The 18,956-nt window shown below is 39.9% G+C and overlaps 1 protein-coding gene across 1 annotated transcript in view; it reads left to right on the forward strand.

Moving 5' to 3' along the window:
- The window catches only part of Sntb1 (syntrophin beta 1), a 207,186-nt gene that overhangs the window by 84,259 nt on the left and 103,971 nt on the right, over window positions 1-18,956 (forward strand). The window contains exon 2 of the mRNA XM_048359093.1: window positions 9,040-9,256. Coding sequence (XP_048215050.1) covers window positions 9,040-9,256 — 217 coding nt within the window. The remainder of the gene's footprint in view (window positions 1-9,039; window positions 9,257-18,956) is intronic.

An 18,956-nucleotide genomic window follows, 5' to 3' on the forward strand; every position in this document is an offset into this window, starting at 1 on the left:
TGTAAATAAGCAAGCCTGAGAGTTTTTCATTTTTCTAATGCTAATGATTACTTATTATGTCCTAAACACACTGTGGAGCCCTTTGTGTGTGTTAACTCATTGAACCCTCATCCCAGAGCTGGGAAGCAGGCACTACTCTACACTCATTTCACAGATGGAGAAATAGAGGCTTGGAGACAATAAGGAAATTTCCCCTAAGCTCACACAGTTGACAGATGGCAGAGCTGGGATGTGAGGTTGTATACCCTGAATTCAGAGTCTAGAGTTTTAGTTTCTATTTCAGTCACCCAACTGTGCAGGCTCTAGGGTTCCCTAGAGAGATCTGTGTGCAAATAAATAACCACATATAATTGCAAATTTTAAAAGTATTTGTAAGTTGATCACCCTAGTGCCTGGCAAAGAATAGGTCCGATCATGCCACCTCTGGTTCTGATGCTGAGCATGTCCACAGAGTTTGCTACCAAGCATGATTTGTTTAAAAGTCTGTTAAGTCTACAGAAGTTGGTAACACTTCAAAAATAAAAGTGGTTATAGCGAGGTGACAGTGGCTCATGCCTGTAATCCTAGCTACTCAAAAGGCCAAGATCTGAAAAACTGCTTGTTTGAATCCTGCCCAGGCAAGAAAATCCATGAGCCTCTTATCTCCAATTAACCACCCAAAAGCCAGAAGTGGAGCTGTGGCTCAAGGGAGTGGTAGAGAGGTAGACTTAAGCAAAATAATTAAGGGACAGTGCCCAGGCCCTGATTTCTGGGGCCAAGCCTCAGCACCAGCACAGGCTCAAAAAGTGGTTGTACCTAAACTGAGACTTAGAGGATATCTGAGGCTTTCCAGAAAGAAGAAACTGTGGGTGTTAAGGACAAAGACGGAAGCAAACTTTGACAGGTCGAGAGGACTACACAACACTTCTCTGTGGCTTATGTGTAAATTATGGAGACAAAATCAGGAAGGAGGTGGTAGCCCAATGACAGATAGCTGTGTGCGGATTGGGACAGATCTGTTTGCTAGGTATGTCGTTTTCAGAATAATGGCGCACTCATTTTCAAGGACATGTGTCTATTTCTCTCTCCACTCCATCCCCCAACATACACTTGATGACTGGACTGTAGGCTTGTGCTCTAGGGGGCCAGGCTGTGCTCTCTACTCTGGTAAGTCAGACGCTCAGAGCCTACCCCACAGCAAGACCTCAGGATATGTTGGGTGAAATGAAGAGTGTGAACTCATCCATGTGGTCTGGGTGGTTGCAGGACCACCCATAGAAGGGGATGCTTTCCCTAAATCCACTGGCTTACTCTGAAGCAATAGAGTTGCTTTGTTGAAGAATCAAAGTGGGTCCCATTGAATGGATGAATTATCTCAAAGAGAGAGAGAGACATACACATATACACACATACACACAGAGAGAGAGAGAGAGAGAGAGAGAGAGAGAGTCTTCAAGCAGTTACACACAAATTGCCACTGAACAAAACAGTTTATAAATACAATGTTTTTTGGTCAAATGTGTTTTTACCCCACCCTCCAAGATCTCCCTTCCCTCCCTCGTCATAATGTTGTAGGATGTGCATTGGATATTTGACTGCTCAGATAGGATAATTTTGAGATGTGCTTGTATGTGGAAGCCACATTATTACTCAACAAAGTTGGCCACCCTTTACTTGCCTCCTGACTTTCCACACTAAAGTTCAACCTCGTTCTTCTCCATGACCTTGTGATTTTAGGGACAACTCTTGGCTGTTCTTGAGACACCTCTAAAAATTCATCTGACAAAAATGAAGTGAAATAAATGTTGGTATGTGAATGAAAATAGTAATTCTCTATGACAAGACTACCAAATCAAAGCAAAAGACACTTGAGTGTGTAATCTCCACAGGTTTATTTTTCCTATATGTCATGTGACTGTGAGGTTTCTTCAGGTCAGAAGCAACAACTGTCCTAGCCCTTTGTCTAGAATTTGGCATACATTATAACAGTGTTATTTGTTGGTGATGACACAAATAGCAAGATGAAGTAAGCTATGTTCTTTCCTTAAAAAAAAAAAGTTTTGATGGAAGCAGCTTCCCAAGGAGCCATAAAATCTTTGAAAGGTAGGGACCAATTTCTTTCCCTTGACAGGTGATGGAAATGGGATGCGGAGGTGAAGTGACTTGCCCAGAGCTGGAGCGCTAGTTGTGGCAGGGTTGGAATTGTAATCTAGGTCCCCGATTCCCAGGGCCAATTCACTTTCTAGCACATCGCCAGCCTTCTGAGAGATTAGCTGTGGTTTCTCAGAAAGTCACATTACCTCTCTCATCAATTTCTTAGTCTTTTTTGGAAATAAAAATGACTCTCTTACCTGCACATCTTTCCTCTTCAAGGCAACCTAGGAAAATCACCATTAAGGAAAGGTCTGATGCCACTTATTTTTTGTCAGCAAGTTCCACCGTCAACAACTAATGCTCCATTTGCATGTCCCAGCAATGGGTAAATATCTATGTTTCTGGCCAACAACTTCTCTTTCTCCTGAATCGTGTTACAAAGTTCGCATTTTGGGTTCATGACCTTGAGAGTAATGGAATATTCCTTTCCTTCTTGTAACCTGAGTCCCTTTTCTCTTGTTGTTATTTTTAAGAAAATGGACCTATCAGATGGATTTTTCTGGCTCTTTAGAAACTTGCCTGGTAGGAAAGTTGATTGGGTTTGCCTGGAGCACTTCCTCATTAGTAGCCTGTATGTGCTTTTGCTTTCAAATGTCATCTGGCTGCCTCAACAAAGATTTAATTGTGGCAACTGGAGGCCTTAGCAAACTTGAGCTTTACTCACTGTTCCTTTGAACTGTCTCACAACTAACTGCCTGTCCCTCAGATACAAACACTATGACCACACTGAAAGTGAATTGGGCATTGAGGAGGAGATGACCACTTCTTACAAGCTCTCCTCCCTCATTCTTTTGTTGCAAAGGTAGACCGGAATTTTAATTGCTCAATTCCAGTTTTTAATTTGGGATGTTCAGAAAGGGCCATGGTTTATTAATTAGTTCTGATTACTAGATGCCCTAAACTGGGCCTGGCAGCCTCTTGATTGGTTTCAACAGCTCTTTCTCTGAAATTACTGTCAGTAAGCACATGGAGATGTAATTATGCAGACACCGGCTGTTCAGCTTTGCCAGGTTAAACCCTCTGTTATGAATACATATTATGGTGTCTTAAAAGGTGTTTATTGAAATGCCATAGTTTAATAGTTCAGCTTACAAAATCATGCTCTTCTGTTTCAAGCAATTACTTCTTAATTGGATGTTTTCTCCCAGTACAGAAAAAAAGACCAAACAACACACACACACACACACACACACACACACACACACACACACAATTAATTTAAGAAATTATATGACTTGGGCTGGAAATGTGGCTTAGCGGGAGAGTGCTTGCCTAGCATACATGAAGCTCTAGGTTTGATTCCTCAGTGCCACATAATCAGAAAAAGCCAGAAGTGGCGCTATGGCTCAAGTGGCAGGATGCTAGCCTTGAGCAAAAGCTCATGGACAGTGCCCAGGACCTGAGTTCAAGCCCAGGACTGTTGAAAGGAAAGAAGGAAGGAAGGAAGGAAGGAAGGAAGGAAGGAAAGAAGGAAGGAAGGAAGGAAGGAAGGAAGGAAGGAAGGAAGGAAGGAAGGAAGGAAGGAAGGAAGGAAGGGAGGGAAGGAAGGAAGGAAGGAAGGAAAGAAGGAAGGAAGGAAGGAAGGAAGGAAGGAAGGAAGGGAAGGAAGGAAGGAAGGAAGGAAAGAAGGAAGGAAGGAAGGAAGGAAGGAAAGAAGGAAGGAAGGAGGGAAAGAAGGAAGGAAGGAAGGAAGGAAGGAAGGAAGGAAGGAAATGGCTTCATATCACTTTGCCACTTCAATGTCTTTGGTAAAGTGGAGACATTTATAACACTTGTACTCTGGGCTGTTGTGAGGTTCAAGTAAGTTTAAGACATGAAAAATACTATATAGAACATAATTGTTTTCTTTACCAAATATATAGAACATAATTGTTTTCTTTACCAGTTGCTTAAACACATGTATCTGTAGTCATGCATTGCAAAATGTAGTTAAACTCTGAAGGAATTAGGGATGTGGGCCAAGTATGGTGATGCATGCTTGTAGTTCCAACGATCTGGGAGATCAAGATCAGCTTAGGCAAAAGCTAGTGAGGTGTCATGGTACATACATGTCTATAACCCCTGCTACTTGGGAGACAGAGGTAAGAGAATTTGAGTCTGAGGCCATTCCTGCCTAGCAATAGCACAAAACTTTATCAGAAAAACAAACTAAAACCAAAAGGACTGTAGTATATGACTCAAGTGGTAGAGCTAGAGACCCTGAGTTCAATCCTCAGATCCTCACCAAGAAAGGATCTAAGATTATATGCCAAGGAATGGAATGAACAGAAATAATGTGTCAATTTCTGAAAAAGTAGCCTTGAAGCAAAGTAGGGGGAGAAAAAGATGGAAGACTGTAAAGTTGATCAAGATGCATTGTACTTATAGTCTGAATTCCAGAACTGAAGCACCTTTGTACAATTATTTCATAAAAATGGATACATATTTTTAAAAATTACTTTTGAAAAAGAAAGGATGGTCCAGGTGCTAGTAGCTCGTGCCTGTAATTCAAGCTACTCCAGAGGCTGAGATCTGAGAATCACAGTTCAAAGGCAGCACAGGTAGGGTTAAGAGTCCATGAGATTCTTATCTCCAATTAACCACCAGAAAACCAGAAGTGGCACTGTGGATCACAGTGGTAGAGCACTACCCTTGAGTGAAAAAACTCAAGGGCAGCACCCAGGTCCAGAGTTCAAGCCCTACAACCCACGGAAGGAAGCAAGGAAGGAAGGGACTACTGGTTTGTATTCCAAAACATGGCTACCTCAATCCCGCTCTCTGTATGAAGGTACTCAGCCTCTGGCCCCAATCTGGAGTCCCAGAGGACTCAGGAGTGCTTGATTAAAGACATGCTTACACCTGATAGCCTAGCCTTGCAAAAATGATGTGCAGTTTCTTCTAACAGGACTAGACAGTCAAAATCTCATTACTTCCTCTGGACCAGCAATCATGTACCCTTGTAGAAACCCAGTGGTGATTTTCTTTCTCTCTCTTTGTTATACACAAGAACAAGTTCTCCATTTTCTCCTGCAATCAGAAGGAAGCAGAGTTGTGAACAAAGGGGCCTTTAGCAGGGCTGTGTTGTTATGTATTCTTACTCCACACAGATACAGAAAGAAGTCCCAGGACTTCAGCTGTCTTTCTTATGTACTAGAGTGATAATCTCTTTGCCTCCTTTATTTCTTTGAAATGGAAAATTTGTTTTTCTGTAAGAAATCTCAAGTCTCATTTAGGGATTTTGCTGAGATTTCTACACAACACTCCTGAAAACCATAGTGATAGCATAAGATCTCAGAAGAAGCATAAATTCTGTATACTGCATAACCTATTCAAAGTACAAATAATAAAGTACTCATTTCTATTTGTCTTCATGAAGTTCAGAGGTATTGTTCATCAAAACAAAATTTCTTGATATGTTTGCTTGAGGAAAGTATTTAGGTACTTCCCAATCTCTCTACTCTTCTGGGGACTGTAGCTAAACATGTATAAGCCCTTCTCTTTGTACCTTTCACATCTCTTCATCTTTACTCCATACTTGCCATCATCTTGAATTGTTGTAATACATTTCTAATCTATAATTCATTCATCTCTTCCATACAATAGAATGCTATGATGTTTTAATTGATTTTTGTTTGTTTGTTTTACCAAGATATTAGGTCACTTCTTAAAAGTACTCTATAGAAAATCCCCTCAGGCTCTTTCCAGCTAATCAAACAATATCTCTACCACTTACTAGCCATGGTGTTGAGACACATGTGATACTGCAAGAGACAACCTATGTAAGGTCCATAGTGTTTGGCCAAGATACAATATCCCTTACAAGGCCTTTCTGAAAAGGGTAACAATATACTCTTCGTTTTGCTTTACTTGTGGGAACATCAACAACAAATGATAGATATGCTGGCATTTCTTCACTAGCCCTTCATGTTCTTATTCAATATAAAGTAGGACCCTCAGTGGGAACTGAAAGAATCTGTCCCAGCCATCCCAGGGGACCCTGTGGAGATAGTCATGTACAGAAGAAGATTTATAAGGAGGTTTATTAGTAGGGCCATATCTCCCACAGGAGAGGGAGCAACTTAGCAGCTGGCTTCCTCACCTTATCCAGGTGGTAGTTTATATAGCTCTAGGCTAAAGGGGAAATAAGTGGGTCTGAATGGTGAGTGGAAGTGGCCCATTATAGCTCTAGGGCCGGGAGTTTAGGAATGAGTGGATCTGGGGACTAATGGGAGGCGCTGAGGACCTGAGGGGGCGGGGAATGCTAATAGGAACTATGAAGTTTAAATGTGTGAAGACACATAAAGACCTTAGTTCAAAGTTAAGTCAGTGCATGTTTGAAATATATGACAAATGTTCCTTCTTTATCTCCTTGCCAGGTTTACATCTAATTTTTCTTTCCCTTGGAATTGCAATCAAAATCAGTCATCAGAATATGCTCTATAAAAGAGAGGTTATCATTCTTATTTCTACTTTGTAAAGTCCTAGCCACCCTTAAAGCCAAGTTCATGTGATACTTATTCCTGAAGCATCCCCTGATTCTCACTCCTGAGATACTCATCCCCTGCTCCAGCCAAAGAATCATAAATAATGCAATCAAGGCAAAATCTTCCATGCATCTCAGATGATGCCTACATTTCCGATGTATCAATAAATACAATATACAAAGCTAAGCAGTATTTTAGCTTCTACTGAAACACAATGAAGATTTTTTTTAATGAGTCACTTTAAAGAGGTCTATTGATCTCATCTCTGTACAGCTGAATTATGTCCCACTGAATTCTCTGCACTTGTTCTTAAGTCTGTGTATGCTCCTCTCTACATATAGGAAACAGAAACAATGACCTTCCTTAAGATACACTGATGGTCAAAAGCCTTCCTCCTTATATAACTGTAATCTTTGCCAATAGGTTTGGGGCAACAGTAGAGCTATATAATCCTCTAATTGTGCTTATATTCTATTAGAACCCAACTATCTCCTTTGACACTGTCAGTGCTAAATAACTTCTCTGTGCCTTTTAGTAATATGGCTGATTTTGATACTATGTGATTGGGTTGCCCAGTATACATAGGTACCACAGGCCTGTGGGCATACTTGATTTGTTCATTGTGTCTGTCTTCTTATGTTCCTGGACCTATATTTTTCATGGGTTCTTTCAAGGTATTTTATTCCTACTGCAAAGCTTAGCTCATTCTACTTTTTTTTTTTGCCATAATTTCTGTTCTGGTCTTCTATTCCTTTTTAAGTGGGCTTCTCTAGAAGCAGAGATTCTGCCGCTGGGCCAGGCAGCAGTTCTGTAGTCTCCCCAGCTTGGTATCCTCTGTTGGGCCAAGATGGGCTGGCTCCACAGAGTAGGGGGCCCAGTGATAGGCCATTCTCAGCCAGCATATGAGAAAGGGGATCCAGAAAAGACACCAATCACCCTTGGGGTTGTAAGTCCTGAATATGGAAAGTCTTCTCTGTAGTGTCCCTGAATCAGACAGGTCTTACACATGGGAGAGGCTCACTTGTGAATTGACTCATCAAACACCTGGAAGAAATGCTTGACCTCCTTTGCTCTCATTCCAATCCAATGCCATTGTAATAATGGATCTCTGATGGACTTTGCTCTCCCCATACAGCAAAAAACTAGAGTGTAGGGGGCCATGTAGAGAAGTATTCATAAATTCATATTCAATGTTGCAAGAGTCAGTCTCCTCTTTTAATTTCAAAGCGAAAGGACTATATGCTCATATTTAAAATGGGCACATAACTTCGTAATACCAAGGCAAACATTTCAGAGGTCAGTTACACTTGGCCCTTAAGTCAATTTTTTAGTTTTATGAAAGTATGATACCTGTGGCTAAATATGGAAATTCTATATAAGACTAGCAAATAAGTAGCAAAAGCCTATTTCTTTATTATCTGGGCTTTTATTTCTACTCCATACATCAGCAAAAGTCTGTTTACTTGTATGTTCACAAAGAAGTAATTGTAGATAAATATGCATAAGCACTTGTTAATTTATTCACAAATGTATTTTACATACTGATCTCTAATTTGTGTTTTCACTAATAACAGGTCATACTATTCTGTCTACATCAAGACATTTATGTCTATCTCACTTTTTATTGATTATAAAAAATGTCTCATTGGCTATTTAACCTGTTATTTTTCTAGTTGTTACTTCTGAAAAATAATGGTTTTGCTACTACATATTTTATGCTTATTTATGAATATTTCTCTCTATATATGTCCTTAGAGCTATGAAACTGAAAATCAAACCCTTCCTTCTAAACAGACTCTGAACACATCTGCCATATTCTTGGCACGTACATTAAATAATAAGACGTATAGTCCAAATTTGTGTCTCTTAACTCTTTTGCTCCTAGTTTTCATCCTCTCATTCTCAGAATGTGACTTATTATCGGAAAAGATAGACATTGAGAGGGTTAGATGAATGGAGAGAATATGGGGAATGTGGTCATGAAATTCAATGCATATTCTATAAAATGAAGAAGATTGAGGGAAGGGGAGGTTGGGGGAGGGGCAGGAAAGAATGATGTAAAGGTAATATTGGTCAAGATTCATTGAATTCATATGCTATTCTGTTGGATGACAACTACTTAAAGATAAAAATAAAAATTTTTAAATGACCAGAAATAAAAGAAAAAGATAGACATTGTCCCTATTGGAAAAAAAAAAATGCTAGCAGCAATTCCCAATGGTGGAACATTGTAGCAACAAATTCTGGTACCCAACTCTACCTGTAAGTTAAGAATCAGGATAATGAGGTGGAGGGGGGCAACAATTCTGAATCTTGTTCAGAATGTAGGAGGCTCAATAGTAAGAGTTTGTCCAGTGGAAGTTTTATCTCAAACATCAAACATACAGTCAGACATTCCATAAAGTCAGTTTTTAATACCCCTCATTGTGCTTTTTGTTTGCAGTGAAGTACATGAGAGAAGCCACGCCCTACGTGAAGAAAGGATCCCCAGTATCGGAAATTGGGTGGGAAACGCCTCCACCGGAATCCCCTCGGTTAGGCGGTGGCTCATCAGACCCTCTGTCATCCCAACCATTCTCCTTCCATAGAGACCGGAAAAACATCCCTCTGAAAATGTGCTATGTCACTCGGAGCATGACCTTGGCTGACCCTGAGAACAGGTAAGGAACAGGAGAACTCAGTATCACTCAGTGGCTCCTGGCCTCTGATGTTAAAGGAGGCCGTCTGCACACTCCCATGGTTCCCAAAGCATAGCATAAAGAGGGAAGGGAGAGTGTGTGATTGGAGAATATGCCCACTGACTACTGTTCTGGAAAGAGTGGAAGCAGTGCAGTCAGTTCTTCAGTCTCTGTCTTGACAATCTATGTGAGGTAGGGCAAGTGTCTCAAACGCCATAATACCTCAGTCTTATCATCTGAAAGATGGGAATAGTTGAAATAGATATGAGGTTGTGTGGATCAAATACAACATCTATGTGGAACCTTCTATGGAGATATACTACAGCAGTCTTTATTATTCATGGGAAATAGTAACAAGCTAGTCTGCCTATCTGGGCCTCAAAACCCTCTGGTGTGTATGTGATGAAGGAATAAGGAAAGAAACCCTAAACCTGTTTGCTATTCCAAATCTTTCTTTATGCTCAAGAGAGAAAGGGAATGGCTTTCGTCCAAGCCTACAGTGCAGTTTCCCAAAGTCTGCACATATCACTGCATATTAGAGGATGGGTAGGTGGGCCAATCCATGGTGTCCATCCCAAAGGAAATAAGTGATTGGGGTCCAGTTTTACTCAAAGATCTCATTTTACTTCATCTTCACACACACACACACACACACACACACACACACACACATGATTAGATTCATATATAATCTGAACATATATATAATATACACATATATGTAGATAATTATATATAACCATGTTTGTACGTATATTGGAAAAAATAAGAGCTAGAAGGTGAAGATCATGAGGAACTGAACCAGCACACAAGGAATCTTAGTGACCTTTGCATTCATATTAAAATGCCAAAAATAGAAACAGCTCTATTGGCTCTTATTTAGAACATGTGTTGGACAGCTGCAACCCACTTGAATAAGAAATACTTGGCTAGGTTTAGAGTAACTGATGGTAAAAAGCCAAAGAGACTAGGGACAGAGAGAAAATTGACTCTTGGCTCCTAGCTCAATGTCTTCTTTTTGTTGTTCTGGTCCCCCTAAATTCACATTCAGAAAGTTGCTAAGGACTTTTGGCTCCAGGCTGCCCGGCTCCCCAGTGCCTCCCTCTGATGTCAGTTAGATCTTTACAGGTATTGCTTGTTCATTTGATGATAGGAAGGCAGAAAGGAATCAGTGCAGCAGAATGAGGATGCAGAAACCTTCCCTGGGAAGTCTCCACCCTCTTTGGTCTTGGTCTTCATCTACTCCTGATAATTTCCTCAGTCTGTATTTGATATCTTGGTTCCTCTGAGTTTCCTCTTCCTTAGACTCTTACCCACCAAATCAAAAGGGTCTTCTTCTCCCCACCTCAAGAATCCGCTATTCAAGGTCTTAGACATGATGAATTCACAATATGTTGAGTGCTGATCTTGTGCTAATGTTTATTCTAATACATTTAGTTCAGAGGCTGCAAAGTAGCAGGCTTCGGGTGCATCCAACCCATACATTTTTTTCTAATGGTCTAGCTAGTATTTTAAAGAATTTTAATTAGTTACCATATGGAGAACTTGGGAAGATTCACATAAAAATCATGTTGCTGCCTTTCAACTGTATTTTAAAGAATATTTTCAGAAGTATCAGAGTGCTGGAAAGTTTATTCTGTGTCAAGCCAGTGGAGAATGGGGTTTAAACCTTTCCACTACTGATGAGGATCTGTGCACTTGTCACCTGGAAGGAGCTAAGAGGCTCTGCTAGGGTGTGAGAACAAGCAGGCTGTATTTGAAACTAAGGGTCCAACTAAGCCAGATGGCTCAGAAAGAGACTTCAGGTCTAGACTAGTCCCAGACTACAGGTAACAAGGAGACTGAGAATGTAGGTGAGACTTGCCTCTAGTTAAGGAAAAGAAAAGAAAACACATTTTTATGGAATTCTAGTTATGTGCTAGGCAGAACATATAGCATTCCAGTCAAAAAGGTAAGAAATCTTCAGACCACGATTTTATGATAAACCCTAGAGACACAGCTAACATAATATAATTTTTAAAGGTGAACTGTATAGGGACAGGCAAAAAGCATATAAGGCAAAAAAAAAAACTAACAAAAAGTATTTCCTTTGATTTTGGTGTAAAGCAAGGTAGAATTCAGGCTACAAACTTCGAATAAGATAAGAAGGACTGGTACATGCTGAAGGCCAGAGTTTAGAAAAACATTGAGTAGTTATGAAGGCATACCAAATAACACAGCCCCAACCTTTACAGCAGAAATGGCAGATAATTGAAGAAGAAATATGTAGAAACATAATTTAACATTTACTACTCTCCGTATAACACAGGGAAAGTGGGGGAGATAAGGCAAAGCAATAGGATCCCCAGACAACATTGTTAATTTGATAGTCTGGATTCATCACAAATTTTGTCACCTAATGGTAAAGTTTGTTTCAAATTCACAGAGAACATACACAAAATTAATCATGGATTAGGTCACAGAGAAAATCCAATAAATTCCAGAAGATAAAAGGATACAAATGCTGTCCTTTGATGATAGAGAAATCAGACTAGAAAGAAAGTTAAAAATCACTCAGAACAGAGCAAAGGAACACTCAAGAATTTACACCTTTAGCCAAAAGATCAAATCTACACATAATTGAGATAGATGAGGGGAAGAATACAAAATTAAAGTTATTGAGAAACTTGAATTATTTAACAAAACAATAAAAGAAAACTTCCCCAAGCTCAAGAAAGAGAATCTCACTCACCTGAGAGGCATCTAGAATTCCTAGCAGACCGAATCAGAGAAGAAACACTCCTAAACACATTGCTGTGAAAATTCTGGATTTAAAATCAAGGAAATAAATTTAAAAGTAGCAAAATCAAATAGGAAACCTGATTACAGTGGAAAGAAAATTAGAAAAACTGTAGATTTCTTCACACGCACAAACTCTGACTGCAAGGAGAGCCTGGAGTGGTATAATTCTGGATGACAACAATTGCTAACCTAAACTAGTATACCCAGCAAAGCTAATTTTCACAATTGATGGGGAAACTAAGCTCTTCCACAATAAACAAAAGCTAATAGAATTTATGAACACAAACCAGCACTACAAAAGATACTAATGGGAAGCATACTATCTGAAGAAGACAAGCAATGTAAAAGTAAAAACAAAAGCATGACAATAAATAAAAAAATCACTGGAGGACTACTTTAATGAAACAAGTAGAGGAAGGAAGCAAACTACAGAAAAACATGGGCTAATTTTTCCATAGTAATATTAAACATCAACAGGCTCATTTCCCAGTCAAAAGATGCAGAACAGCAGATCTAACACACACACACACACACACACACACACACACACACACACACACACACACACACAAACTACATGTTGATAAAGGGACTGATCCACAAAGAAATATACAGTGTATATATATCAAATAGTGGAGCACCTAAATACATTAGCAAACTTACAAGCTACAAAGAAAGAAAGCAAAACCACAGAATGCTTTTTTTCTCCATCAGTGTGTAAAAACGCTCCATAAAATAATGCATGGGTCATTAGAGGAATATTAAACTTGTAGTGTATTTTTAAAAAAGAATGCCAAGCATTGGTGGCTTATGCCTATAATCCTAGCTACTCAGGAGATGAGTTATGAGCATCACAGTTTGAAGCCAACAAGGGTAAACAAATCCAAGGCTCTTATCTCCAATTAACCACCTCAGAAAACTGAAAAAAGCCAAAAGTGGAGGAGTGGCTCAAGTGGTAGAGCACCAGCCTTGAGCAGAAAAATCAAGCAAGGGTGCAAGTCCTTGAGTTCAAGCCTCAGTACTGGCACAAACAAGCAAACAATCCAAATAATGAAAATAATGCATATGTTAGGTAGAAAAAGGGAAGAGTATTGCTGGGACATCAGTTACTACCATGATGGAGTTATAATTCTACAGACATGAATTTAAACAAGAATCTTATTTAATGCAAATAACGATCTTAGATAACACATACTCTATCCTTCACTTTATAGACAGTGAACTTGGCTGGAATTGGGAGTCGAGGCAAAACAGTGCATCTAGAATTCCAACTGAGACCTGGTTGACATCAAGTCAGGTTTCTGAATCATTACTTCTGTTGCTTACACCTTCAATACCTGGAAGGCAGTACAACTCACTTCTACTATAAAGCAGGAATGAAACCGTCTCCTGAGTGCCCAAACCCGAGAACTGATGACAAACGCCACCGAATCTAGGTGCTAATTCCCTCGGTGGCTCATAACAGCTGCTTATAGTTTGCACGAAAACCTCTAATGTTCGGTTTCTCAAATAGAAACAGCCGCAGAACAGCAGGCAAGATTGCTACTCTTTTATGGAGAAGGTCACTCAGTAGGCACTGAATCCACAAGAAGATTTCACTGCTACCACCTATCAATGATCAGAACATATATATATACTTTTAATTCTACCTCTTACATTGCCTCTTGCTTTTTCATATTCAACCCTTTGCCTTCACAGTCACTGGCTTCATACTGACCGCATCCTCTGTCTCTCGGGATATTCAGATCTATTTCTTCTCAGGTGCCGGGTTTTATTTTAGTGTATTCATTCTCTACACCCCACTGTTTACTTCATACCCTACTAACAAAAGGTCAAAATTGACCCATTCGTTGCAATGGCTCCTCTTCACCATAGCAAAGTTAGACACTGGGAGGTCAAAGATGGACAGGGGAGGATAGTTACAGTGACACAACTCAAGGCACCTGTGGGAACATGTCCAAGTATCCTTCGGGATTGACCAGGTCATACCTCTCTGAATCAGCATGTACTAAATGGAGCTTTTTTTTCCCCCTGCTACGGTAACCTAGCAAGCAAGCTACGTGCAAAATGTGGCCCAAGTTCTTTAGTGAGGATGACATCAGTGTAAGAGCACATACCCTTCAGAAGTCTTTACATTCAGAACACTTAGAAGATGATGAAGGCTTAGACTAAGAAGTATTAAATAAGCCTGCAGAAGGAAGGTAGAAGCCTTCCTTAATAGATAGGGAGGGCCTTTCTAATAGATGAGGACACACAAATGATTAACTTTTCTTGTTTATGGATTGGATGGTGTTGTATGACAGCACAAATAGACTGATAGATTAGCTATAAAAATTTGGCTAAGATAGACCCCAAGAAACATAGACTCTATGGTTCCCTCATTGGAAAAATTCATACTTGATTGGGATAGTCCTAGCAGAGAATCACAAAAGCTCAATAGCTATGTACATATGAACACATACGATGATGCTAAGTGAAATGAACTCCAAGTTATGGAAATAAGTGGTTTATCTTTGTTGTTGTTATTTTGGATGTATCCTATGAAATTATGCCTTTTCCTTTTGTCCTTCTTCCCCATGGTTTTACCCCTGATGTCACTGTAACTGATTTTGGTACACTGGGTATTTAGTTTGTATGTTTATCAGAACTAGAAAAGGGAACACCAAAATGGAGAGACAAAGGGTAAAAGGCGAACCAATGTAACAGCAATACTTATAATTATGACAATATGCTGTAAACCAACTGTACAACTCGGGGGAGGGTGGAGGAAAAATGAGGGAGGAGGTAACAAGTTGTATAAGAAATGTACTCACTGTCTTCCCTCTGTACATTACTTTGACAATTTTTTTAAAGCAAAAAACAAAAATCAGGGCTAAGAATTTTGGCCATGTAGGATTTTTGTGATGATTCCAGGGCTTAATGTTGACATCCTCTAATTCCCATGAGGATAATATAGTGGGATGTAACTATTGAGAATGTCAGTGAATATTTCCTCTTTACTGGGTGCAAGGGAAATGGAGTTTATGTGTTCCCCCCCCTCTCTTTTTCTCTATTCAGTACCCAGCAGACAGAAATTTATAGCTCTTGTTTCCAAACTATTGAGTAAAGGTTATTTCATAAGACTTTTTTTTTTCATAGAGGATTTTAAAACTGCTGAGATTGCTGATTTTTGCAGAGACTTTAGTTCTAGTTTTCTAACTAGAGAATTCTGGGGGCTTCGGAAGCAGATCTGTAAGGAAGGAAGGAAGGTAGGGAAGTGCATTGTTCCAAAAAAAATCACTAAAATGTCAAATAACACACTGCTCTGTTTTCTTTAAAAAAAAAACTTTCTAATAAGTGAGCATTTTATGATAGTTCTGTAAAGAGAAACAAATTAAAAAATTTATGGGGTGAACTTATTTCTTTAAGGGTATCTGTAGACACTTCCTCTTAGAAGTAAAAAAAAATTAATTAATTAATTAATTAAACAATAAAAGAAGTCAAGTTTCAGTGGAAAGCACCATTGGCACATACTCTGATGCTGAGTCCAAGTCCTAGATCTGCTCCTGGCAGGCCTGCAGTTAGAGGTCATAGACATAGTGTTCTTTCCATTTCTAGCAGCTCTACAATGTATGTACCATCATTCTTCAACAGATAAAAGATGGACCACTAGGGTCTTTATTGAGGAAAAGGAAGAGCCATATTTGATATTAGGTCAACAGGACCAAGTTCTATACTGTAGGATTTTTGTTTTTCTTGGAGTACTGCGAAAGAACATCTCACAATCACTAGGCTTCTGTGGGTAAACTCATTACAGCTGCTTTTCTTGAGGTTATAAGTCTGTGCATTTGGTCCCAGAATATATATTTTTATGGATATCCTCCATTCTTCATATGATTCTTACTCATGGGGAAATTTGAGAAGCAATATTACCCCCATCATGGGATGCACAGGTTCACCCCAAAATTCCTAGAACTTCAGAATGTGACCTAGTTTGGAAAAAAGGAATTTTTTCCAAGATATCATTGAAATGAGCTACAACGGTGATAGAGACCATGGTAGATTGGGCGGGATGTAACCCCAGTGATTGGTGTCCTTATAAAAAGAGGAGAGGATGTGCACGCACATGTAGAGAAAAGGTCAAAGGCAAAGATCAAGTGATCTACCCACCAGCCAAGGGGTGCCAGGAGCAGAGAGAACCCAGGAAAGGCAAGGAAGGATTTTAGAGCCTGAGGAGGAAGCATGATCCAGCTAACTCATTGCTTTTCTATTTAATTTCTGGCCTTTGGAATAGTACGAAAACAAATTCCAGATGTTTCAAGACCCCTAGTTTGTGATCATTTAGGGCTGCCCAAAGCACCAGTGTATCTACAAAACACATCTGAAGATTTCAGGAAAATAACTATCTTCAAAAGTCGACTTTTCAATAGGAATAGCAACAATGGATGCTTCTGGGTGGAGGGAAGATGAGGTACTGGGGGCACAAAATAAAGAGACTGGTTTATCACTAGTTGTCCTTGGAACCTGTTGAATATCAAGCTATGTACCTGTAGTAGTGATTGAAAACAGACAAATGATTTTTTGAAAATCATTATTTTTCTTTTCATTGAAAACCTACAGCCACTTATGGGTTACTTGGCATGGTGTAGGTTCAGCCCCAGAGATAGAGAGAAAAACCAGGTGCTTTCCTGGGCTTGGTTATGCTGGCTGTTTGCCTTTCCCTGCCTTAGCTCAGTATCTCAGGGAAGGTACTTTATCGTGGCATCCACCAATAGGAGGTGCAAGGCAGAGGTGGAGAATGGGGAGGGTGGTGGTGGTGGTGGTGGTGGAGATGTTATTGGGGTGGTGGTGCAGGAGAATATACCTTTGCTTCCCACTTATCCCCATAATGAGATATCTCAGGCAACATCCACACATTCTCCAGGGCTCCAGCTGTGGTACAGTATCAGCATGTGAAGTGATCTGAGGACCCAGACACTGCTAGTAACTCCTTCCTTTCCGTGGCCCTTGAGACTAAGAAAGGTAGGGGCTTCCTGCTGTTTCTTACCTTTGGGAGCCTTTGTAATTCCCATTTGGTTTTTCAGCTTCTTCTCTACCAGTGTAACAGCTTCCTTGCATTGAATTTCCCTCTGTTTAAAATGCCCACGCCAGTCTCTTCCCATTATTGGACCTTGACTGAAATGTCTTTTGTTTGGATTTGGATCTTAAATGTCTTCCAAAGGCTCATCTGTATTTTAAAACTTGGTCCCCAACTGATGTGGCTATTGGGATCTTTGGGGGATCTTTAAGAAGGTGGATGCTTCTGGGAGGAAATTAGGTCATTGCACATATGCCCTTGATAGGGAGAACTTGGAACCTGGCCTCTTCATTTGTCTTTTTGCTTTCCAGCCAGGAGGAGGTGAGTTGTTTTCCTCTGCTATCTACTTCCAGTGTGATATTCTACCTTGCTACAATCCCAGAAGGATAGCGCCAAGCAACAAGCAACTGAAACACCAGAAACTACGAGCCCAAATTAATCTTCTTTTCAGTTAATTATCTCAGGTAGTTTGTCACAGTACCCCTTGGCAGATTAGGCTTTCCTGGTTTTCTGTTTCTAAGTGTTTGTCCAGGCTATTCAGGGCTTATACAGGGACAGATGGGCAACCTGGAGCAGCCCAACTCTGTCAAAATTCTCAGAAGTGCCAGTGACCAGGGCCCATTAGCTTCCCTATGAGTGGTTGGCTTTAGGCTTCTTGGAATGGCCAGAACACTGCCACTCCCTGTCTTTCCTCCCCCTCAGCACCTCTGGCTAGAGTTTAAGGCTCTTCAGAACAAGCAATTCCACACTACCACAGTAAAGTACGGAAGCTACCCATGACAATTTCAAAGCCATCCATCACTCAGGAAAGGGTCAACAACATTATACTCTTGGTTTCCTAGGAAAACAAAATAGAATATGCTGCTCTATGGTCATAATTGGAGAGTACTCTTTTTTTTTTCCGTACATAGGGCCTCATGTTATTTGTAAACAAAATGCTAACTAAGGCAGTCATTGTAAAGTAGAATTTTTCCATCTGGGGACCAAGACTATCTTCAGGAAGGAGCAAGATATTGCAAATATCACTGCTGAAGAAATCTTTGACATCCATTTGGCCCTACTCTTGGTAATATTCAGATATTAGGAATGCTACTAAATGGAGGGTTAAGAAGTTTATATTTGTCTCCTGTGTCTTCCTTTCATCCATTCAGTCCTTTAGTCTGTCTATGCAAAGAGGATTCATAGCTTATTCTGACCCAATCCCTGGGCTAGATCCTGAGGAATAGAAAGATGAGCAAAAGCAAACCCAACTGTTATACTCAAGGGTTTAATGAGAGAACCAGATGTCAAACAAATGAAGCCACACATGTGAACCTACCACCTCATAACAGCCTCAAGGGGGTGACCCAGGAAGTCTCAATTTAGGGGAGCTTGTAGCACACAAGTGCTGAATTTGGGGTTATTAGGATTGTAGGGTGAGGGTGACAATACAAAGACATTATAAACTAGGTGCCCTTTTTCTTATATTCTTACAACTTCATAGCTTAGAAAGTACTTTAACACCTTTTATCACATTTGATTTCCACATCAAGATAGCAGTGACAAGATTTTTTTGTTAAAAGGAGAAGTTTGAGAGTTATTGTGATGGAAACCAATTCAGATGAAAATATGAGAGAGAGTTAAAGGGGAAGAATGAATTGAAGCACCTTTAAGTGTTTTTAAAAATTTATTAATCATTGGTTATCTTCAAATTCCTTGCTTTCAAATGTAAGTAGTTATAAAGTAAGGGAGACAGAAGAGAAGTACCACAATTGTTCAGGAAGATTCTAATACTTGGGCTACGGCATAATTTGATCATGTTATATTGTATCTGCTTTCTTTGAGCTGAGTGAAAGCGTAGGTTCT

This window comes from Perognathus longimembris, chromosome 12 (genome assembly GCF_023159225.1).
Source record: "Perognathus longimembris pacificus isolate PPM17 chromosome 12, ASM2315922v1, whole genome shotgun sequence".
In the NCBI taxonomy this organism is placed as follows: domain Eukaryota; kingdom Metazoa; phylum Chordata; class Mammalia; order Rodentia; family Heteromyidae; genus Perognathus; species Perognathus longimembris.